The sequence below is a fragment of the Micromonas commoda genome, chromosome 11 (genome assembly GCF_000090985.2).
Source record: "Micromonas commoda chromosome 11, complete sequence".
Lineage (NCBI taxonomy): Eukaryota > Viridiplantae > Chlorophyta > Mamiellophyceae > Mamiellales > Mamiellaceae > Micromonas > Micromonas commoda.
In genome coordinates this window covers 1,045,663-1,067,620 of record NC_013048.1, presented here as the reverse complement: position 1 = coordinate 1,067,620, position 21,958 = coordinate 1,045,663, and the positions used below count along the sequence as shown (strand labels likewise).

At 66.1% G+C, this 21,958-nt stretch overlaps 13 protein-coding genes across 13 annotated transcripts; 6 read left to right on the top strand and 7 right to left on the bottom strand.

Annotated features, from left to right (window-relative positions):
• Window positions 1–161: 161 nt before the first annotated feature.
• On the top strand, window positions 162–3,195 carry MICPUN_62790 (hypothetical protein; the record flags this gene model as incomplete). Its single annotated transcript, XM_002505308.1, has 2 exons — window positions 162–1,674; window positions 1,733–3,195. 2 exons carry the CDS (start codon window positions 162–164, stop codon window positions 3,193–3,195), a joined length of 2,976 nt encoding a protein of 991 aa, XP_002505354.1.
• Window positions 3,196–3,281: 86 nt separating this feature from the next.
• Window positions 3,282–4,016, bottom strand: MICPUN_62789 (predicted protein; the record flags this gene model as incomplete). Its single annotated transcript, XM_002505019.1, has 1 exon — window positions 3,282–4,016. The coding sequence occupies one exon, from the start codon at window positions 4,014–4,016 to the stop codon at window positions 3,282–3,284; it is 735 nt and encodes a 244-aa protein (XP_002505065.1).
• A 264-nt stretch (window positions 4,017–4,280) lies between these two features.
• On the top strand, window positions 4,281–4,877 carry MICPUN_86233 (predicted protein; the record flags this gene model as incomplete). The annotated part of the gene is made up of 1 exon (XM_002505307.1): window positions 4,281–4,877. The coding sequence occupies one exon, from the start codon at window positions 4,281–4,283 to the stop codon at window positions 4,875–4,877; it is 597 nt and encodes a 198-aa protein (XP_002505353.1).
• Window positions 4,878–5,112: 235 nt separating this feature from the next.
• On the top strand, window positions 5,113–6,916 carry MICPUN_112690 (predicted protein; the record flags this gene model as incomplete). Its single annotated transcript, XM_002505306.1, has 2 exons — window positions 5,113–5,127; window positions 5,312–6,916. The coding sequence occupies 2 exons, from the start codon at window positions 5,113–5,115 to the stop codon at window positions 6,914–6,916; spliced, it is 1,620 nt and encodes a 539-aa protein (XP_002505352.1).
• A 167-nt stretch (window positions 6,917–7,083) lies between these two features.
• On the bottom strand, window positions 7,084–7,806 carry MICPUN_62787 (hypothetical protein; the record flags this gene model as incomplete). Its single annotated transcript, XM_002505018.1, has 1 exon — window positions 7,084–7,806. One exon carries the CDS (start codon window positions 7,804–7,806, stop codon window positions 7,084–7,086), a length of 723 nt encoding a protein of 240 aa, XP_002505064.1.
• Window positions 7,807–7,998: 192 nt separating this feature from the next.
• On the top strand, window positions 7,999–9,264 carry MICPUN_62786 (predicted protein; the record flags this gene model as incomplete). The annotated part of the gene is made up of 1 exon (XM_002505305.1): window positions 7,999–9,264. The coding sequence occupies one exon, from the start codon at window positions 7,999–8,001 to the stop codon at window positions 9,262–9,264; it is 1,266 nt and encodes a 421-aa protein (XP_002505351.1).
• Window positions 9,265–9,278: 14 nt separating this feature from the next.
• MICPUN_109214 (Drug/Metabolite transporter superfamily) lies at window positions 9,279–10,634 on the bottom strand. The gene has a single exon (XM_002505017.1). The coding sequence runs from the start codon at window positions 10,597–10,599 to the stop codon at window positions 9,697–9,699; it is 903 nt and encodes a 300-aa protein (XP_002505063.1). The 5' UTR covers window positions 10,600–10,634; the 3' UTR covers window positions 9,279–9,696.
• A 1,110-nt stretch (window positions 10,635–11,744) lies between these two features.
• On the top strand, window positions 11,745–13,535 carry MICPUN_62784 (predicted protein; the record flags this gene model as incomplete). Its single annotated transcript, XM_002505304.1, has 4 exons — window positions 11,745–11,870; window positions 12,031–12,752; window positions 12,820–13,024; window positions 13,101–13,535. 4 exons carry the CDS (start codon window positions 11,745–11,747, stop codon window positions 13,533–13,535), a joined length of 1,488 nt encoding a protein of 495 aa, XP_002505350.1.
• An 86-nt stretch (window positions 13,536–13,621) lies between these two features.
• On the bottom strand, window positions 13,622–13,953 carry MICPUN_109213 (predicted protein). Its single transcript, XM_002505016.1, has one exon. The coding sequence runs from the start codon at window positions 13,843–13,845 to the stop codon at window positions 13,663–13,665; it is 183 nt and encodes a 60-aa protein (XP_002505062.1). The 5' UTR covers window positions 13,846–13,953; the 3' UTR covers window positions 13,622–13,662.
• A 1,939-nt stretch (window positions 13,954–15,892) lies between these two features.
• Window positions 15,893–16,603, bottom strand: MICPUN_109212 (predicted protein). Its single transcript, XM_002505015.1, has one exon. It carries the CDS (start codon window positions 16,499–16,501, stop codon window positions 16,199–16,201), a length of 303 nt encoding a protein of 100 aa, XP_002505061.1. The 5' UTR covers window positions 16,502–16,603; the 3' UTR covers window positions 15,893–16,198.
• Window positions 16,604–16,685: 82 nt separating this feature from the next.
• Window positions 16,686–18,019, bottom strand: MICPUN_62780 (predicted protein; the record flags this gene model as incomplete). The annotated part of the gene is made up of 2 exons (XM_002505014.1): window positions 16,686–17,215; window positions 17,347–18,019. 2 exons carry the CDS (start codon window positions 18,017–18,019, stop codon window positions 16,686–16,688), a joined length of 1,203 nt encoding a protein of 400 aa, XP_002505060.1.
• Window positions 18,020–19,304: 1,285 nt separating this feature from the next.
• On the top strand, window positions 19,305–20,291 carry MICPUN_86677 (predicted protein; the record flags this gene model as incomplete). The annotated part of the gene is made up of 1 exon (XM_002505303.1): window positions 19,305–20,291. One exon carries the CDS (start codon window positions 19,305–19,307, stop codon window positions 20,289–20,291), a length of 987 nt encoding a protein of 328 aa, XP_002505349.1.
• Window positions 20,292–20,777: 486 nt separating this feature from the next.
• On the bottom strand, window positions 20,778–21,734 carry MICPUN_68549 (predicted protein; the record flags this gene model as incomplete). Its single annotated transcript, XM_002505013.1, has 1 exon — window positions 20,778–21,734. A coding segment is annotated over one exon (957 nt), but the record flags the coding sequence as incomplete, so codon positions are not given.
• Window positions 21,735–21,958: the final 224 nt, after the last annotated feature.

Genomic DNA, 21,958 nt, shown 5'->3' with positions numbered 1-21,958 from the left:
CGACCGGGGCAACGAACCGACGGCTGGGGACATGAACCGACTTCGCTGTTTCCTGGGACTGGCTGATGAGATGGTCAGGTGCCGTCGAGGGAGAAATCTTCGAGCATTGGCGTCGGCACCCGCCGCGCTCGCCGAGACCGCGCGCGACGGGACGCTCCGCCATGGGTCGGTTCGGAGGCCGAGGAGGCCGCGGCGGGGGTCGCGGCGGTCGAGGAGGCCGCGGCGGCGGCGGTCGAGGAGGTCGCGGCGTCCCGTTCAAGCCCGGCCCCAAGCTCGGCCGCGCCGTCGAGGATGAACTCGCCGCGAGGGACGAGGACGACGACGCGGACGATCGCCGCAGCGGCTGGGACGAGATGGGCGGAGCGCCGAGGCGAAAGAAGTCGGTGCTAGACCGCAAGACGATGCGCAAGCGGGCCAAGGAGGACAAGGCGGCGCAGCGTCGGGCGTGGGCCACGAGGCATCAGAAGAAGGAACCGGGACCCGGCGATGGGAGCGGCGGCGGCGGCGGCGGAGACGCATCGGGCGGAGACGCGGGCAAGAGAGGCGCGTCGAAGAAGCGACGCGGCGGCGGCGCCGACGAGGAAGAGGACGACCCGCGATACGTCAAAGAGCGCGGCGGTGGGGCCAAAAGACGCCGGCGCGACGACGACGACGACGACGATGACGACGACGCGCGAAAGGGACGCGCGAGCGAGAAGAAGAATCCGAACAAGCCCGTGACGCTCACCGCCGAGCAGCGCATGGGCCGCTCCGCGTACGAGGCCTACAAGCGCGACGAGGCCGAGCAGCGACGTTTGATGAAGAAACTCAAGGGAAGGAAGGGTCAGGAGGACGACGGCATGGGGTTCTTCTTCGACTCACTCCCGGGCATGGAGATACTCGAGCGTGGGGACGAGGACCGGGCAAGAAAGGAGTCGCTCTCCGCCGAGACCAAGAAGGCGGCCGCATCCTTCGGCGACAAGCTGGCGAAGCTTCGAAGGCGCGACGCCATGGAAAGCGACGACGACGACGACGACGATGACGACATAGACGGACTGGACGACGACGACGATGACGGATCGGACGACGACGCGGCTGCCGAGCCCCGGGGGCGGAGCGAGAAAAACACAGCTGGCGACGGAGGCGTCGTGAACTTTGACGAACTCGACGACGCGCTGGAGGCGGCCTTCGCAGACGACAGCGACGAGGACGACGACGATGAGGAGGATGACGACGACGCCCACGACGATGCCGACGAGGACGACGACGAGGACGACGAAGGCGAGGAGGAGGAAGCCGAGGAGGAGGAAGCCGAGCCCAAAGCCGCCCCGATAAGTACGCCCTCCGGTAAGTACGTCCCCCCCGCGCAGCGCGCCGCCGCCGCCGCCGCCGCCGCCAGGGCGGGCGGCAAATCCGAATCCGAGGCAAAGGCGGCGGCGGCGCTGGAAGACGCGACTCGGCAGGTCAGGGGCCTCATGAACCGCATGGGCGAGTCCAACGTGGCAAACATCGCTCGCGAAATCGCGGGCATCGCGCGCGACGTCCCCAGGCGCGCCGTCGGCGACGCGTGCACCGCGGAGATACTCAAGGCGCTCGTCGACGGCCCGAGGGCGTCGGAGCAGTACGCCGCCGCGCTCGCCGCGTTCGTCGCCGGCGTGAGCGGTGAGCTCGGCCCGGAGCTCGCGGCTCGGTTCGGTGAGTTTATTTTCATTTCCGTATGGGCAAATAGACTGACGTGGTTTTTTTTAAACAGGGCGAGAGACGCTCAAAGCGCTCGACATCGCTCGCCAAGCCGGCAACGCCAAGGCGGCGTCCAACCTCTGCGCCGTGTTCGCGCGCCTGCACACGTGCGGGCTGTACCCCGGTCGCGTCGTCTACGGGCTGCTGACGCGGTTGGTGGAAACGCTGGACGAGCTCGACGCCGCGCTGATGCTGTCGCTGCTTCGCTGCGCGGGTCCGAGGTTGAGATCGGAGGACCCGGCGGGGATGCGGGATTTCATCGCGAGCCTCCAGACGCGCGTCGCGGAGCTCCGGGAGAAGAACAAAGAAGGCGACGACGGGGTTCGATCCGGCGACCAAGGAGGCCAAGGCGGCGGGCTCACGAAACGTGCCAGGCTCATGCTCGACATGGTGGTGGACCTCAAGAACAATAAACGCGTCGCGGGCGCGGGCGCCGGGGGCGCGGGCGGCTCCGAGGGCGGCGATCAGTGGGGCTTCCCCGCGGCGCTCGCCAAGTGGCTCCGCGCGTCGCACGCCGTCGGCGACGCCGCGGTGGCGCTGAGGGCGCTGACGCACGAGCGGTTGGTGGACGAGGGTGCGTGGAATCGCGGTCAGTGGTGGCTTCCGGATGCGACGGGAACGGAGGCGTGGTTCGCCGCGAGAGCCGCGCAGGACAGGTCGGATTCCGCGGCTAGGAACGCGGCGGCTTCCACGCACGACGAGGGCGCCGAGCTCCTCGCGAAGGCTAAGGGTTTGCGGATGAACACCGAGGCGAGACGTGCCATCTTCTGCGTCATCATGGGCGCCGAGGATTTCGCGGATGCGCTCGACAGGCTGCTCGGTTTGCCCCTCGCGGATAAGCAAGAACGCGAGATTCCCCGGGTGCTCATAGAGTGCTGTCTGCAAGAGAAGGCGTACAACCCGTACTACGAGACGCTCGCGACGAGGCTGTGCGAGCGCGTGAAGAGTCACCGGCTCACCTTACAGCTGTGCGTGTGGGATCAGATTCGGGAGATCGCGCCGACGCGTCGCAACCTCGACGGCTTCGATCGGGACTACACGGCTGGCGGCGCCGACTCGTCAAAACCCAAGGTTTCCGTTCGTCGAATCGCCAACCTGGCGCGGTTCACCGCGGGTCTGCTCGTCTCCGGCGCGCTCGCCCCGACCGCGCTCAAGGTGATCGATTTCGGCGGAGGCCTCGACAGCGACGAACGCGCGCGGCTCCACCACCGGCTGCTGCTTCAGGCGCTGCTCTCGTTTCCCGTCGCCAAGCGAGGCGAGGTGCACACCGTGTTTCAGGGCATCGCGCGGGGCGGGTCCGGACGGGCGTCGCGCGGGGAGATGGGCGCGCTGCGCGCCAGTTTGGGTCAGGCGCTCGGCTCGGTAGAGCTCCTGGAGGGGCTTCCGAAGGGCGACGGGGCTGTTCCCGGGACGGTCAAGTACGTGAAGAAAGCGGCGAGGGAGGCTTCAAATATCCTGCAGGGCATGCTGGCGTAATAAGCGAACGTCTATCGGTGTAATAAGTTTTATTCATCGCGTCGAGTCTTCTAGTCCTCATCGCGCCGTCGTGTACCCCGGCACGTCTACTCGACCGCGCCGGTCACGCCGTCGAGGAAGAGCCATCGTCCGTCCTCCCCGCGCCTGAACGTGCTGAGCTCGCTGTGACTCTCCTCGGCGAGCTCTTTAAATCCCTTCTGCCCGACCACCCTGCACTTGTACTTGAACCCCACGTAGTGCTCGTCCTCGCCCTTCCCTTTGTCCTGCACGATCTCCAGTCCGTAGAATCGCACCTTCTTGCACGTCATCTTCACGTCGTCGGCGAGGGAGCTGACCACCTTGCCGGACTCCGCCTTGCTCCCATCTTTAAAGATTGGATTCTCCGGATGCGTCGTCTTGACGATGTAATCGCCCTCGCCCTTCGCGTAGCCGCTGAATCGAGACCGCATCAGCGTGACGCAGTCGCCGGGATACGCGTCGCCCTTGTGATACGGCTTGCAGCACCTCGCGTACGGCAGCCCCGGGGTCGGGTAGCCCCCGCACGGGCAGACCTCGTCGGCGCGCGGCGCGGTTCCCTTGGATGACGCCGCCGCCTTCTTCGTCGTGACGGCGTTCTCGTCGCCGCCGCCCATCATCTCAGATGCGAACCCGCCTTTTTTCTTGCCGTGGACGACGATGAGATCGCGGTTAGACGCGGGCGCGGGGCGGGCGCGGGCGCCGACGCGCGGAGCATCGCCGCGAACGCGCCGGGCGCCGCGAACGTCGGCGGCGGACGCGCGAGGAAATCGGGGGTTGACGGGGCACCCGACGACGACGCTCATCGCTTCACGGATGCTACGCGAGTCTCGACGGCGACGGAGGGTCACGCCGCGGCGACGTTGGATCGCGAAGACGCGGACGGTTGACTCGAACCTCGAGTCTTCGATGCGCGCGCGCGGCGGCGTCCGTCGCGGCACGACCTCCGACTGAAAAAGCGACGGACGCGACGAGGAAATCATCGCCGTTGAGACGACGACGCGTACTTGGTCCTTGTGTCAGCAGAGCAGCAGAGCCCAGTTGTTTTTATTGGAAGACGCGCCGCCGCTATGCTCGCCACGCTCCCCATCCTCGCGCCCCGCCGGACCCCATCGCGCGCGTCGCGTCGCGGAACCCCCGTCCTCGCCGCGCGAGGCACCCCCCGCGCTCGCCCCGAAGGTGACGACGCGCCTCGCCCGCGCGTATCGCGCCAGACCTCGCGTCCAACCTTCCCGTTCAGCCGCGTGGTAAACCACGAGCCGGCCAAAGCCGCGCTGTTGCTCGCCGCCGTGGACCCGAACATCGGCGGCGTGGCGCTCTTCGGTCGCAGGGGCACGTGCAAGACGGTGCTCGCGCGCGCCGTGCACGCGCTGCTCCCCGCGCTCGAGGAGGACGAGGAGGACGAGGAGGAGAAAAAGGAGACGGCGGGCGTCGAAGAGTCGGCGACCCACGCCCGCCCCAACCGCCCACCGCCCTTCGTCACCGTGCCCCTGTCAGCCACGGAGGACGCGGTCGTCGGCACGATCGACGTCGAGGCGTCCGCGCGCGTCGGCGAGCCCGTGTACGAACCCGGCCTGCTCGCCAGGGCCGACCGCGGTGAGTTTATTTTAATATTTGTACGGACAATTAGACTGACGTGGTTTTTTTTTTGGTTTTTTTTTTGGTGACATGGAAAGGAATATGATATTCAGAGAGGACCATACTGCATTTGAGTGGGTATTCTGTCAGGAAATATCCAATATGCACGAGGTTCCATTTCAGTGAGCTTTTAGTCAGGAAACACGAGAAAATAAATGTGACAACGTCAGCCTCGCTGCAGGCAGGCTGAGAGATTCCGCGTCAGCACTCACTCCGGAGGGCAGGGAGAGGGCCGAGGAGGAGAAGCACCCCGTCGCCGTCGTCATGGCTGAACAGAAGGTGAGTCGATCGAAAGCGCGTCCTCCCATCCGCGCTCGCGCGCGCGCGCGCGCGCGCTCGAGGGAGCCCGGCGCGCCCGCGCGTCTACCCCCCGAGAAAAGTCGGGGGTGCCACGTTTGGGTGCCATCCTTTGAATCCTTCGAGGCGCTGAACGCCCCGTGCCCTTCCCTTTCTCCCATCGCAGACGTGCACGATATGCTTCACCGACGGTCCGGTGACCGAGGGCGTGTGCTGTCCCCACGCGCACTACACCTGCGCCGACTGCTTCGACGCGCACGTCCGCAACGAGGCCGGCAAGGATCTGGCGCTCCTCGCCAAGTGCGACGGACGCATCTTGTGCCCCCGCAACACCGCCGCGAACACCGACGCCGATCGATGCGACGCCCCGCACTTCCCCGACAAGGACATCGCCGCCGCGGTTTCCAACGACACGTTCGAGGCGTACCTCGACGCGAGGTCCAAGCTCAGGGAACGACAGGTGGCGGAAGAGATGGAGGCGCAGATGGAGGCGCGACTACAGCTGGAAAGGGAACGCGCCAAGCGAGGCGCGGGAAAAGAGGAGAAGCTCCGCGTCGCCAAGGAGCACGTCATCGAACACATCCTGACGCTGGCGTGCCCGCGATGCAAGCAGGCGTTCGTGGACTTCGACGGGTGCTTCGCATTAAAGTGCAGTCGATGCGCGGCGGCGTTTTGCGCGTACTGCCTAGCCGATTGCGGGCGAGACGCGCATCAACACGTGGGTTCGTGCCCCGAGGGCCAGGCGTCCGTCAAGGCGGCTAAGAAACAGAAGGGCGTGGGCGGGCGGGCGATCGGCAACATGCCCGCGACGGTGTACGGCACGAAGGAAGCTTTCGACGTGGCGCAGAAACGGCGGCGGTGCAGGTACCTGGCGCTGTACCTGGAAAAGTTGGACGCCGATGGGCAGCGGGAATTAATCAAAGCGCTGGCGATGGAGCTGCGGGACCTCGACATCGCGGAGAAGGACGTTCGGCACTGGCAGAAGAAGGAGGCGAAGGCAATGCAGGACAGGGCGGTGGCGCAGAGCAACGCGGCGGCGCGGCAGGCGCCCCGGCCGGCGCAGGGCGGTGCGCACGGGGGCCGCCGGCGTGGTGCCGCAGCTCGCGGGATATTGGATGGAGCGTTCCACGTGGTCAACTTTGGTCGGGAACAACTCGAGAACGGGATCTTCGACGCAATCTTCGGGCACCGGCCCGCGCCGCCGGGTGGGGTTCCTGGTGGCGGGATTCATGCCGCGAACGCCGCTGCCGCCGTGCCCGGGTTCGTTCCCCCCGCGCCGGCGCCGAGGGGCGGCGCGAGAAGAAGGCGGGACCAGGCGCAGCTGCGGGAGCACATCCGGCACATCCCCGCGATGAACGACGACGAGTTCGAGGATCTCCTCGCGGCGGGGTTCTTCGACCAGCCGCCTCCGCCCGGCGGGCCGCCCGGGCTGAGGGGCAGGGCGCCGCCCGGCGCGCCGAACGGCGGGCCCGCGCCGGGTGAGCTACCGGAAGGGGTCATCGGGCCCATCCGGCGCGCGAGGATGGAGCGGAAAAAACGCGAAGCCGAGGAGCGAGCCAACGCGCCGCCCGTGGTGGTGGACCTGAGCGGGCGGCGGGCGAGCGGCGGCGGGGCGAGCGGCGGTGCGGTGACGGTGACGGTGGACCTCGTCACCGGGGAGGAGACGCGGTCGGGCGCGGGTTCTCCGGCGACGAAGCGGAACCGGAGCCGGCGATCTAGCGGGGCGGCGCCAGCTGGCGGAAGCGACGCGGTCGTCGTCGACCTGACGTGAAGCGAGAGGGACGGGGGCGACGGAGGCGACGATGACACACGCCACGAAGATAGACCCGCGCGGACGCACGCGGAGAAGAAGCGCGCGGCGACGAATGCGACATCACACGACGTATGCTATCGTACCGGCTGGCACGTACCGCGACGCCGGCTACACTCGCTCGACGCTTACTTCTTGGGTCCGTTTTTGCCGACGCCCGTCGGTTTGAAGAAGGGCGACCAGGGGTTGCTCTCCGTCTCGTACGCCCTGTAGATCTCCCGCACCGCCTGCTTCCCCTTGCCGAGCTCGTCCTGCGCCTTGAGCCACTTGAGCACCGCGACGTTGTCCACGGTGGAGACGTCCAGTCCCTTGGCGGCGAGGTCGGCTTTGATGGCGTCGCGATCGGCGGTCTTCTTCGCCCACCATCCCGCGAACGCCGCGGCGACGAGGATGAAGCCGTACAGTCCCGCGTCGTCGCTGCCGCCGGACAGTCGCTTACCCGCCTCGGTGAGGCCGACGACGCCCACGGGCACGGCGAGGCCGAGCGCGGTGGCCTGCGCGAGGATGCCGCCCATCTCCTTCATCGAGTCCTCCTGAGACAGCTTCTTGCTCTTGTTGCCGGTCTTCGTGCTGATCACCGTCTTGGCCTTGGGCTTGGAGGCGGCCTTCTCCTTGGTGAAGAGCGCGCGGGTGTGGACGGGGCGGCGACTCGCGGCCGGGGCCGCGGTCACCATGCGGGGAACGACCGCGAGCATGGTGCGGACGATGGATGATGATGGAGAAATGCGCGTGGCCAACCTGGATCGGTGACAACTGGCTGGATCGATAAGATCTCCACGGTTCGGTGAATTCGAGATCATCGTGAATGCCAAACAGTGATCAAGTGCACAATGCAAAACAGTGAGGAACATTTTGCATTTCGAGCATCTTCCAATTCGACACAGACGTCGTGTATGTCCACCAGTCAGTCACCGTTGCACGAGAACAACGAGACGCGGCGACGGACCCGCAGTGGACCGCGTCTTCGCCAGCGACGACGGGATGTTTTCATTAGGGCAACAGACTTCGACGTCGCGCGGACGCGAACGATCGGCGCGGGCGCCATGACGGGCACCGTCGCATCGAGGGCGACACTTCTCAGCCGGCTCGCGGCATCCGCCGCGCGAGGAGGAGCCGGCGCGCCGTCCACCTCCGCGACCGCGGCTCTGACGACGGCGACGACGACGGCGACGAGGGATGATCGTGCCGGACGCGCGACGACGATCGCGGGCGATGGGACAGCGCCCGATCGACGCCGCCCGCCGATCGACGCGCGTCCGCGGTCGTCGTCCACCCGCGATGCCGCGACGAGCGTCGTCCACCCGCGCGCGTGCGAGTGCGCGTCGTGCGCGCCGTCGCGTGGGCCGCTCCTCCGCGGCGGCGAATCGGCGGCGTCGCGGGGCGTCGCCCCGACGAGCACCTCGGGCTCCCTCCGACCGTGGACGATCGCGCGGCTGCGGGGGGATCATCCCGCGGACCCGCGGGGCGTGGCGGGTTCGTCGTTCGCCGCGCGCGGCTTGCGCACCGGCGCGCGCCTGGACAAGGACGCCGCCACCGGCGACGACGACGCGAACGCCGGCGAACACCCCGAATCGATCGACGTCGACGCGATGGAATCATCCGACGACACGGATTCGAGGCGCGACGATCCGCTGCCGGAGAACCTCGCCAAGCCCAGCTGGCTCCGCAAGCGCCTCAACCGTTCCCAGAAAGGGTCGTACGAGGGGATGCTGACGGAGATCGACTCGTACCCGGACTTTGAGCCGCCGGAGGGTAACCTGTACAACGTCGCGGATTTCGGGCAACGAACGATCGAGACGGATCCGAGTTTTCTCGCCGAGTGGCGGGCGGATTACATGAAGCACCAGAAGGAGCTGTGGGCGGCGTCCACGGGTAACGACGTGTCGGCGATGAGCGACGAGGAGTTTATCGCGATGTACGACGCGGAGTTTGCGGTGGACGCGGAGGAGGAGTCGCGGCGGATACTGACGTGGGAGGTTGTCAACGTTCTGGAAGCAGCCGGAGACGGAAAGCACCCGCTGAACCGCAAGGTGGTGCTGCGCGTGAGGCTCGACGCGCTGCAGGGGGAGACGGGCCTGTCGGACGAGGCGTTGGAGTACATCGCGGAGATTTGCGGGTCGCGCTTCGACGCGAAGAGGCGCGAGATCAGGATCACGTGCTCGAGGAGCGGCAACCGGGAGCACAACAGGCAGTGGTGCCTCAAGGTTCTGTACGACCTGATCATGGAGGGAAACAGGGAGTACCCGAGCGAATCGTACCGGTTCACGCCGGAGGGACCGGTAGAGCCCGGCACGGTGGGTAAGCAGTGAGGGGAAGCTTTATCAAACCGCGAAGATTCTTGATTGTATTGAAAAACGATGCATCTAAAAGTAGAACGTTTTCCTTGGGCTTGCTTGCGCGCGCCGCGAGGTGCGTGCCGACGTGAGCGGCGCTAGGACAACAGACCGCAACGACGACACGCTTCGTGATCCCCGCATTTTTCTACAGGTGCCCGCGCGACGAACGCGTCAAAACCATTCGTCGCCGCCGGGCGGCAACTCGTCGACCTCCTCTGAAAAAAAACATAAACCCCAGTCGGCTTTGCGACGCCTCTCCGGCGTTCCCCGCCCCCCCCCGGCGTCCTCCGACCCAAAACCCGACACGCCTTGACTCGACTCGATGGAAGCTACTCGGCACGTCCGACGCGCCCGTCGCTCCCTCGCTCGCTCGCTAAGACTTAACCCGGTACTTAACCCTCGAGTTTAAGCCTTCTTGACCGTCTTGGTGTCTGCGGCGTACTTCGCCTTGAGCCAACCGTAGAGACCCGCGCCGACCACCGCGATGGCAGAGCCGATCGCGGTCTGGGTCGAGATCTTGTTGCCGAACGCGAGGATGGTGAACCCGATGACGAAGATGCGCTTACCGACGTTGCCCACCGCGTGCGTCACGGGCTCCACCTTGCCGAGAGCCTGGTACGCCACCTGGTTGTAGAGGTGATAAAACGCGCCAACCTTGAGCAGCGCCAGGACAAACTCCTTCTGCCCCTTGAGCTCCACAGCCTTGGCGATGCCCGCGGCGAGCGTCGATCCCTCGAACGCGATCACGAACGGGATGCAGAACAGCAGCGACACGATCGTCACGAAGTTGTACAGGTTCAGCGGGCTCATCTTCGCCATGAGCTTCTTGCTGAAGATGGCCCTCGCGGAAAACGCCACGTTTGACGCCATCGCGGTGCTGAAACCCAGCCACGTGAAGGACAGCTCCGTGGCGGACGCCAGCGCGACGCCTCCCATGATGGGCACGAGCGCCATGTACACGGGCCACGCGTACACGGTCCCCGTGACGAGGTACGAGCCGATAGCTGAGAACACTGGTTCGAGCGTCTTGATGGTGTGCGTGAAGGACACGGCGACGGCGGCGAATGACACGTTGGTCAGGCAGTGGCCAAAGGCGTGGAGGAAGGACGGGAGGGTGACCGCCTTGAGAAACTCGGAGTCGGGCTTCTCGAACTTGACCAGACGGGTGGTCCAGAAGAACGTCATGATGAGCAAGCCGACGGCGAGGTGAATGGCAGAGACGAACCAGGGAAAGGGAAAGTAGTTGTAGATTTGCTTGTTGATGATGTTGAACTGGACGTTGAGGAAGTACCAGAGCCCGAAGTACATCACCGTCTCCAACGCGGGGTTCTTGGCGAAGAAGCCGGTGGGAGCGCTGCGGGTTCGTTCGCGACGGGGGGGGGGAAGTAGGGCGGCGCGCGTCAGTGCGACGAAGGAACGAAAACCTCGAATAATCCGTCGCGGGGCGCGCGGAAAAAGGGAACGGATTGGTGATCGAGAGGGGACGGGAGGGCGACGGTCGGCGGGGCCGCGGGAACGGCGCGGTTAGTATCGCGCCCGGTCACGGCCGCGGTCGTCGTGTCGATCGCGCATCGGCGGCGACGCGAATCGAACCCGCGCGCGACGGGTCCCGAAGGGGCGCGCGCGACGCGCGATCCGCGGGCCGAACGGTGCCCGTTCCCGAAAGTGTTGTGTTGTTTCTCCTCACCTCTCTCCTTCGGCGGCGGCCTGCGCGTCGCATCGGACGACGCCGCGGGTGGGCTGCGGCTTGAGGGTCGCCTGCCTGGCGACCGCGACGTTGAGCGCGCGGTTGGCGGCGAAGGTGGATCCGATCGCGAGCGAGGAAGCGCCGGCGACGGGCGCGGCGACGCGAGTCGCCGGGGCAGCGGCGCGGATACGGCAAACGCCGGGGACCCTCTGCGCACGTGATGAGGTTGCATTCGCCCGCGCCGCGACGGGGGCGAACTGAGACGCGATCGTGGCCTGCATCTTGCCTGAGCGGATTGACCGGAACGCAAACGAGGTGTTGCGGTCGATGATACCTTCGGTACCGCTTCGCGAGAAGTGCGGGGGCGCGCCTTCCGGGCCGGGGTATCGGTTCGTGAGCCCCGAGATACACGAGCTAACGGGGAAATATCCTCGGGATACTTCGAAACGTATGGGACTGTGGTGTCTCAAAAGGAATAATCCCAGCCCAGTCGCTTTCTAAACTTTATTCGCTTTCTTGACCAATGGCGTGTGTGCTTTTGTCGTCGAATCTCCTTTTTGCTATCCATAACGGGCATCACAGGCAAACAGTTCAGGGAAAACCAAAAAAAAGGTCAGCAAACGATGAACTTTCACCACAGCGGAGCAGTCAGAGGACGGCGTTTTCCCTGGTTCCCAAACGGTCACCTCAAGACGACAAAACTCACTTTTGCAGACAGTGAACCCACAGACCCGTCCTCGCACGTCCCCACTCGGATTGGACGAGAATGGCGCCGGGAGGTGGGACACCCCCGCAGGAGGCGGTGGATGCCGTCGCCTACTTCAACGAGGCGTGGACGCCTTACCACGCCGTGCTGGCCACGTGCAGGCGCCTCATCGACGCCGGATACGAGGTGCGTCGACGCGGCCCCTAAAACGACCGACGCGCAGTGCCCGACGACGCGCTCGCCCCGAGGTGCCCATCGTTCAAACCCGCCCCCCACCACTCGCGCTCCTGACGACGCCCCCCACCCTCGCGCCCGTCCCCCCCCTCGCGATGCGTGCGTTCAGGAGATCAACGAGCGCGACGCGTGGACGCTGAAGCCCGGCGGCAAGTACTTCTTCACCCGCAACATGTCCGCGGTGTGCGCCTTCGCCGTGGGCGGTTCCCACGTACCCGGATCCGGCTTCGTCGTCGTCGGCGCGCACACAGACTCGCCGTGCCCCAAGCTGAAGCCCAACACCAAGGCGAGCTCGGAGAGGTTCCTGCAGGTCAGGACGCAGAACTACGGCGGCGGGTTGTGGTACACGTGGTTCGACCGCGACCTCGGCGTCGCCGGACGCGTCGTCGTCAAGCGCGCGGGCGTCGACGAGAAGGCGCGACACGCGCTCGTCAAGATCGATCGACCCGTCATGCGCATCCCGTCGCTCGCGATACACCTCAACCGCGAGATGAACAACGGGTTCGCGGTCAACTTCCAGCAGCACATGGTACCGATCATCGCCAACGCCGCGGAGGCTGCGCTCGGTGTCGGATCCGTCGACGCCCCCGAACCCAAGAGGGCCAAGGCGTCCGACGAAGGAGCCTCCGAGAAGAACGCCGGTCGCCACCACCCGGCGCTCCTGGAGCTCGTCGCCGAGGCGGCCGGGTGCGACCCGGCCGACGTGTGCGACTTCGACCTGCAGCTCTGCGACGTGCAGCCGAGCACGATCGGGGGCGCTAAGAACGAGTACATCTTCAGCGGCAGGCTCGATAACCTCGCGTCGTGTTACGCGTCCCTCGCCGCCTTGATCAAGTGAGTTTATTTTTTTTATTTTCGTACTTGTATGGGCAATTAGAGTGACATCGTGTTTTGTTCACAGGGCGACGAGCGACGACGGATCTAACCTCGCCGAGGAGACCGGGATCCGTATGCTCGTTCACTACGACCACGAGGAGGTGGGCAGCGACTCCGCGCAAGGAGCCGGTTCGTCGATGACCGAGGACGCCATGCGACGCGTGTGTCGCGCGCTCGGCGGCGACGACGTCGAGGGCGCGGCGGAGCGTTCGCGACGCAAGTCGTTCATCGTGAGTTTATCTTTTTACATCTTCGTGTGTAACCCTCACGGGCGATTATGCTGACGTGTATTAATTTTGTGTGCAGGTCTCCGCCGACATGGCGCACGCGGTGCATCCGAATTACGCGGACAAGCACGAGCCCGGGCATCGCCCGAGGTTCGGCGACGGCGTCGTCATCAAGCACAACGCCAACCAGCGGTACGCCACCGACGCGGTCACCGCGTGGCTCTTTCGCGAGCTGGGCGAACGCGCGGGCGTCCCCGTGCAGGAATTCGTGGTTCGTTCCGACTTGGGTTGCGGTTCCACGATCGGGCCGATCCTGTCGACGCGGACGGGGATTCGAACGGTGGACGTGGGTGCGCCGCAGCTGTCGATGCACAGCGTGAGGGAGATGTGCGGGTGCGACGACGTGAAGCACTCGGTGGCGCATTTCACCGCGGTGTACGAGGGTTTCACGAAGCTCGACGAGACGCTCATGGTGGACGGCGCCGTCGGAAACCTGTGCCGCCCGTGCGACTGACTGACGAGTGTTGACGAGTATTGAACGAAGCGCGCGTCAAACACGCGCGAAGCGAGACGAGGGAGACGAAACGCGAGATGCGTGTCAAAAAGAACTTTGCGATTAATATTTACACGCGCTCGTCGCCTCACTGCACGACGCAAGAGCACGCGGGGGCGTCGCCGGCGCCCGGCGTGTACTCGCCGACGTCGACGACGATTGTCGAGATGTCGTCCAGCGAGATGCCGCTGAACTCCCGCTTCTCCCTCGCCACCGTGCACAGCTTCCGAGCCGCGTCGTCCACGGCGCGGCTCGACCGAATCGTCTTCATCGCCTTCAGCGAGTCGAACACGTCCCAGACGCCGTCGGAGCACACGACGATGCGCGCGGAACCCCCGGCGAGGATTCGGTGCGTGGAAATCTCCGGAGTCGCGACGCAACCCCTCGCGGCGCCGAGGTCGCCTATGGACCTGGACACGCCGTGGGACATCCCAGACGATGAAAATATCCTCGGCTTGCTCAGCGCCTGGCCCTTCTCGTTCTTGTAGAATCCCACGAAGGACATGCGAGCCTTGCCGTAGCTCCCCTCGTCGCCGGATCCCGATCCGGATGCGTTCGATCGGTTAAACACCGGCAGCGCGTGCGCGGGAACGTCCTCCTCCTCGTCGTTATCGAGGTCGTCCGCCATCCGAGCCGCTCGTTCTTCCGCGTCCGTAGCGGCGGCGTTCGTCTTCGCCGTGTCCACCTCGACGGCACCCACGACGGCACCCATCGACGGATCAGATCCCACCCGCTGAATCACCCGTCCGCGCCGCGCGTTGCCCGTCTCGTCGACGTCCTCGTCGGTGGTATCCCCGTCGTACTGGTCCGCGTGTCGCGCCCTGAGCTCCGCGATGGTGTCTTCGGTGACGCCCTCGAGCGCCATGCCGCTCCTGGTGCTGCCCTCGCCGCCCTGGGAGGAGCCGGAGACGGAGAGCTGAGCGCGGTACGCGCCGGGGCCACCAACGTCGTTCGCCCCGTTTCTTTCAGCCGTTTCTTTCAGCCGTTTCTGCTTAGCCGGAGACGCGCCGATGTGCGGCGCTCCGTCCACGCCAACCTCCGCCACCGGAGTCGCGCTCTGGCTCTTCTCCGCCGCGCTGTCCCACACCGGGTCGTCGTCGTCCAGGTCCACCAGCTCCTCCATCACCCGCGACGGCCCCAGCGTCATCTCAACCTCCGGCAGTCCGTTGTCCACCACCACGCCCCGGCGCTGGCTCTTGCTCGTCGATCCCGCGCCCTTCTTGCCCGACTTGTTCCCGGCGCGCGCGCTGTTCTCCGCGGACGACGCCGGGGACCTGGGCGAGCCGCCTCCTCCCGGCGTTTGTTTGTTCGCCCTTCCACCGCGGATGGAAGCGTCGAGCGCCTCGTCTTGGTCCACGAACGAGCCGTTGCCCTCCAGTTGGTTGTACAGTCTTCGAATGCGCGCCACCTCTCTGGCGCACTCGGGCTTGTGATCCCTGGACAGGTCGACGAGCGAGGACAGCTCGCCGTCGCGGAACATGACCGCCCTCGAGTCGCCGACCCACGCGCACTTGACGATGACGTCGCCCGCGGCGAAACCCGGCACGTTCGCGGCGCCCTTGCGCAGGAAGATGACCGCCGCCGTCGTGCCCGACTCGTCCTCGGCTTTCACCTCTCGATCGAGGCGCTCGAACGCGGCGACGATCGCGTCGTCGAGTCTCGGGTGGAAGCCGGTGTCGTCCACCTTGCCGTAGAGCGTCTCGCGGTCGTCGATGTACTTGCGCGTGTCGCGAAAGTTGAAGAAGCACTCCTCGACGACGGCGGGCATCTCGAGGATGCAGTGGCGCGCGGCGTGTTTCCCGCCGTGGCCGTCGTAGAGCTGGACGACGGCGTCGCAGACGCCGGGGATGCCCCCGGCGACGTGCACGCGGTCCTCGTCTTTCTTCGTGGGCCATTGCGCGGCGGCGAACCTGCGCGTTAATTCGTGAGGGGTTCGGGAGGACGGGAGTCAGCGACGGGACAGAACCGCGCGGGCCGATCGCGCGACGTTCGCGCAAATCGAAGGGTCGCGGTCGGATTGAACCGGGTCGCGCCGCGCGACGCACCTGGCGACGCCCTCGCCGAGGGCCTCTATCTCGCCAGCCTGGCGAACCGTCGCGCGCGTCGCGGATCGCGTCGGATCCCTGGCGTCGAACGACACGCTCATCGCTCCACGGTCGCTCGTCGTCGTGTGTGCGGGGCGGAGGCGCTCCGCCGAGTCACGCCCACGCTCGCGGGGGCCACGCGGAAAGTTCCGGCGATGAGAAAAAAAAAGTCAAAAATGGCGCGAAAATGGATCGGGCGGATCGGGACGTATGGGCGACCAGTCACGAAAAATTGGCGAGATTTAATCCATATTGTCGGCTCCAGGCATACACGAAAGGTCACCCGTGGAGTCGACACCCGTGGAGATTTCACGGAATGTTGAACACGTCGCGCGGTTGTTGTGCCAACCCCCCTTCGCCACGATCCCTCCTCTGTTTTTGTCCACCAAGCGTTCGGCTCTCCGGTCTGCCGGCTCATCATGATCAGGCTGCGGTTCAGCTCGCACCGGAGCCTTAAACCACCGCCGCCTTCATATCGCCGTCACCGGGGAGCGACGCGTCTGGACGTTTCTCGGCGCTAAAGCCGCCCGTGGGTCGCCCTCACACGGTGCCGTCCGCCACACCCTTGGACACCTGCACCTTCCCTTTGACCGCGTCCTTCGTCGTCGCGTTGCAACCCACGGACACCGCCACGTCGTTCGCGAGCGACTCGATAGACTTTGGGGCACAGCACGCCGGCGCAAAATAGTACATGGGGAGGCACTGCTTCACCCTAGGCGCCCCATCCACCTCCGCCCAAGTCTGGTACATGCCCGCGAACTTGTGCTTGAACACAATCTCATCGTTGGGAAACTCCCGCTCCAGCCTCTCCCGAATGGCCCGCTCGAGATCCCTCTTCTTCATCTCGATGTGCCCCGCGATGGGTCAGGTTGCAAGGATGACAACCTTCCGCGGTTTACCCCCGCCGGCATCCGGCGCCACCTTCGACATCGTGGCCGAGGCGCGATTAATTATGATGTACGGCATTGTCGCCCGCCCTCCATTTTTATTAAGAGTTGGACTCTTGCATTTGTCGCGTTGCTGACACTTACGACGTTACTAGTTCGGCTAATTCGCGCGAGTATCCGAGCTCCTCCGCGTATACCTGGCTCTCCGACGTGAACCTCTGGTGCATCCACATCGTCATCGTCCACTTCTCGTGTCCCTTCCGCACCGGCCGCGACTGGTGTAAACTCGCGCGCGTCCTATCTACGCAGCACGGCCACTGCGTGCGCTCACCCGGCATCGCGCCCGGCGAGTTGGCCACCTCGCCGTGCGGTCCCGCGCCCCCCATGCACCGCCCCTCGTCCCACTTAGGACCGCCGCCCCCTCCCGCGCTAGGGTTTACCTTAAACCCTGACCCGACGTCCACCGGCGCGACGTCCTCCAGCTCGCAGTTACCCCAGATCAACGCGGCGCCCTCCGCGGCTTTGACTCGAACGGGTCGCGGCTTCGCCAGCATGAACTCGGTCTCGCCGCCGCCGCCGTCGCCGACGTCGTTGAGGTACGCCAGGAGAGTGAGCGATCGGGGGTTATCGCGGTACGGAAACGGCTTGGTGACGTCCACGTTGTACATGTCTGCGCGGAGGTGGACGGAAGTGGACGGAGGAGGTGAGTCGGTAGACGGGCGACTGGATGGGGAACGAAAATATAAAAATTGACCATCGGCGAACCGACGTCGAGGCGGGACGAAACGCGCTTTTGCTCACCGTAGTGCGCCCGGAACCGCGCGGAGGGTTCGTAGTGCTGCACGAAGGGCGCCTCGGAGTTGCCCACCGCGAGTCCCGTGACGGCCTCCACCTTCTTCGCGATCGCCACCATCCGCGCGAGGTCGCCATCGTCCAGAGACTTGTAATCGACGTACTCGCCGACGCTCGTTCGGACCAACCCGTACACGTAGTTATACAGCCCGGCCGCGCTCGCGTCCACCACGCCGTTGGTGACGGGAAACCGCGTCCCCGACACCATGCCCATCTTGCGCCCCAGCGCGCGAACGAAGGCGCACTCCTCGGAAGTCATGAAGTCGTGCACCAGCGTGACGTTTGGGGTGGCGGAGACTCGCGTGATGAGGTGATCGCCCCACCGCTCCACCCCGGTCGGGAGTGCGCCGCCGCCGTCATTTGCCGTCGTCGGTTCGAATCCCTCGCGCGGCGTGACGATGAGCGGCGCGGGTTCGAGGAGCCATCGCACCCACCCCGGCACGATGAGGTGGTAGAACATCTCCTCGCCGTAGCTCCTCACCAGCGGCCCCACGCGGACCCAGATCATGACTGCGCAGAGCGACAGCGTCACCGCGAGGCACAGGCAGAGCCTGCGGACGGATCGTCGCATCCCCGCGGCTCGCGGCCGACGAGCGCGACTGAATAACCCCGCCCGCCGCATCTCGATCCAACCCGCGCTTCCCGCGCGCGCCGGCACCGTGCGCCCGAGTCGGTGCGTGACCGATGTGGTAAGCACGCGTGAATCTCGGAACGTTGGACAACGACAGGATGTGTGAGATCACGTCGGTATCGTCCGTCAGAGATCGACCCGGTCGTTCACTACCGAGGGCGCCAACGGCGAGTGAATCCCCGCGCGACGGTCATGTCGACGGAGGAGGAGAGGGCGAAGATCGCGAGGCTGTCCGAGCTCGCGTCCAAGTCGGTGCGCGCGCGCCGCCTTCTGCCCCGCCGCCCGCGCGCGTCCTCCCGTCGCGCCCGTTTTAAAAATCGACAGCTGGGGTGCCCAAATCTCTTCCCACGCCCACTTCCCTCCTCTGACCCTCGCTCCTCGACTTTCGCAGCAATCCGCGTACGACGCCGGGCGATGGGACGACGCGCACGCGACGTACGCCGAGCTTCGATCGTTGCTCGAGTCCCAGATTCGTAAGAACGACAGGGACGCCGAGGTGCTGATGCCGGTGCTCGCGTCCGTGGAGGAGAAGCTGCGGGATCTGGCGGGCAAGCGCGCGCGACCGTCGGCGGCGTCGCCGCGACCGTGGTCGACCCCCGCACCGGCGGCGCACGCCACCGGACCGGACATCAAGCGCGCGCGCGATGAGCCCCAACGCGCCGCCGGTCGATCCTGGGGCCCCGCCGGGGGGGAGAACGACGGCACAGCTGTGCGAAGATCGCCCAACGCTGCGCCGGCCAAGGCTCCCAAGCACGACTGGGGCGCCGGACGAAACACGACGACGTCGTTCAGCGACGACGAGGACACGTTCCCCCCGGTGCGCAAGACATCGAACGGCGGCGGCCAGCCGAGGCCGGCGGTTTCAAAGCGGTTTCAAAGCGACGTTTCAAAGCGCAACGCGACGCCGTCGTTTCAAAGCGCGGGTGAGCGACTGGACGCCGAAAACGCCGTTAAGAGGGGGATCCCGCCCGCCGCCGCGGCCGCCGCGCGCCGCGCCTCCGTCGGCGACCGCCACGCCCACGGCCACGGGGGCGCGTCGACGTCCACGGCGCGCGGCGGGTTCGTTCCCCCGTACGTTCGCAAGGCGTTCGCCGGCCCGGGCGGGGGCGGGGGCGGGGGCCAGACGAGGAAAGCGCCGGCCAACGGCGGCGGAGGGGCGGGCGCGAGCTGCAGGGACGCCAACGGCGTTAACGGCGAGGGCGAGCCCCCGTTCAGCGAGCAGGTGATGCGACGTCTGTCCCCTAACGGCGAACCGATCCCGGACGAGCTCCTTCGGATGGATAGGGACATCGTGGAGCGGGTGGTGTCGGAGATTTTGGAAGCTCCCGCGTCCGTCGCGTGGGACGACATCGCGGGTCTTAAACACGCCAAGGCGGCGGTGCAGGAGCTCGCGGTGTGGCCTCTGATGAAACCCGAGTTGTTCCGCGGGGCACGAGCGGTGCCGCGCGGGCTGCTGCTCTTCGGACCGCCCGGAACCGGTAAGACGCTCATCGGCAGAGCCGTCGCGTCACAGTGCGGGGCGACTTTTTTTTCGATTAGCGCGTCTTCCCTGACGTCGAAGTGGATCGGCGAGGGGGAGAAGATGGTCCGGGCGCTGTTCGCGGTGGCGCGGTGTTGCGAGCCCGCGGTGATATTCGTCGACGAGATCGACTCGCTGCTGAGCGCTCGCAAGTCCGACGGCGAGCACGAGTCGAGCCGGCGGATGAAGACGGAATTTTTGGTGCAGATGGACGGGCTGGGCGGGGGGGACGACGGGAGGCTGCTCTTGGTCGGCGCGACCAACCGGCCGCAGGAGCTCGACGACGGCGCCCGAAGGCGGCTCGCGAAGCAGCTCTACATCCCGCTCCCGTGCGCGGACGCCAGGAGGGCGATCGTGGTGAACATCCTGGACGCGGACGCGTCGGTGACGCATCGTTTGTCGGACGCCGACTTGAACGTCATCTGCGAAAAAACCGACGGGTACTCGGGATCGGACATGAAACACCTGGTGCAGGAAGCGGCGAGGGCGCCGCTTCGGGAGCTGTTCCAGAGCGTCGCCGCGGGCGGCGGCGGCGCGGGAGGCGTTACAGGAGGCGTGACGCCGTCGGCGATGCGGCCGATTCGGCTCGTCGACTTTAAGAGGGCGAGCAAGCAGGTGCGTCCCAGCGTGACCAGGGCGGACATCGACTTTCACGAGGAGTGGAACCGGGCGCACGGCGCCATGTCGCTGGGCACCGGTGCCGACGGCGACGGCGACGACGACAGTGGAGACGACTGGGGGTGAGGGAGCGGAAACGATCGGAGAGAGAAACGATAACACTTAGAGAGAGACTGTGAGGGGATTCATTCGACACGAGCGACACGTACGATTGATCCGTTCACTTCACCATCCGCCGCCCACCCGCGAAACCTTCATCGATCGCATCGACCTCTCGACCCGACCCTGATCCCACGGCACCCCTCGGCACCCCTCGGCACCCCTCGGCGCCCTTCACGCCCTCGGCACCGCTCGAACAAACCGAGCAAACCGAGCGACGAGCTCCAACGAAGCGAGGTCGTCGACGTCGACGTACTCGGCGGGCGCGTCATTCGCCGTCGCGGCCCACGCGAAGGCGCGCGTGAACCTCTTCACCGGGGTTCCTCCCCCGGCATTGGAACCCGCCCCGCCGCCGCCGCCGCGGACGCCATCGAACGGGTTCGTCATCGAACGGGCCCCGAACATCCCGCCGATGCCCGGCTTTTTTTTTATCGCGTTTCTTTCGCACACGGGAAAGTGAGCGCCGATGACCCTGTCCGCGCCTCCCCAGTCCCTCCCGATCGCGTTGACCCACGTCAGCACCTCTTTTCTGTAATGTTGAAACACGATCACGTACACGATCGGCGACACCACGAACTTACCCGCGAGCCCGGCGAAGGACGCTTCCGGTTGCAAGATGTTCTTGGCGTCGGGCGCGATGAACAGCGAGAAGAGCGCCATCCGCTTCCAACCTACTTTCGCGCAGCCGTCGGGATCCGCCCTCGTGGCGTCCGCGCCGGGCAGCGTGCGACCGCCGCGAAAGTCCAACGCGCGGAGGAGGGAGATGGTGAACCCGTCGGGGGCGCCGAGGTCGACGAGCGAGGGTCTCGGTATCACCTCGGGGGGTGCGTCGTCCACGTACACCGCGGCGTCGGTGACCAACACGCTTTTCGAGTCTTTGTGGTAAAACCCCGCTTCGCAGTAGGTGTAGTTGCCCCAGAACAGCGACGGAAGCCTCAGGAGCTTCGTGTCGATCTCTTTCGCCCACGGCATGTTTTCGTCCGCGATGGTTCCGGTGGGGAAGATGCCGAAGAACTGGGGCGGGAGCTGGACGGGAAACGAAAACTGCCCCGGCGCGATCCAAACCTCCGCGTCGGGGAACTTGCGCGCGAACGGACCCGCGAAGATCTTGTGCTCGTACTGCGTCGTCGCCAGCACCACGTACGCGACGTCCCCGCCGATCGCCTCGATCGCCTCGACGCACTCTCCCGTCGGCGCGATCGGATCGTGTACCCAGAGCCTCCCGTCCCTCATCTTGACGATCGTGCATCGGACGTTCGTGGAGACGCCGAGGTCGAACCCTATGCCCTGCTCCTGCTCCAGCGTCCACACCTTGCCCTTGACGACCTCGTTCACGACGGTGCGACGGGAGAGGAACGGGACGAGGGGGAACGGGAAGCCGGTGAAGTTGACGTACCGCCGCTTCGACTCGACGTTCCCGTCACGCGACGACTCGGCACTCGCGGCGACGACGACGTTTCGACGCGTCGTCGTCGCGACCGCGCGCGACCGGAGACGGAGAGGATCGGACGACCGCGGCGCGCGGACGACGGGGAGGGCGCGCCGGTCGACGCGGGGAACGCGCGGCGCGGCGCGCGGGCGCGCCGGACACCGCGTACCCTCCGTCGCGGCGAGCATCATTGTGGATAAAACGA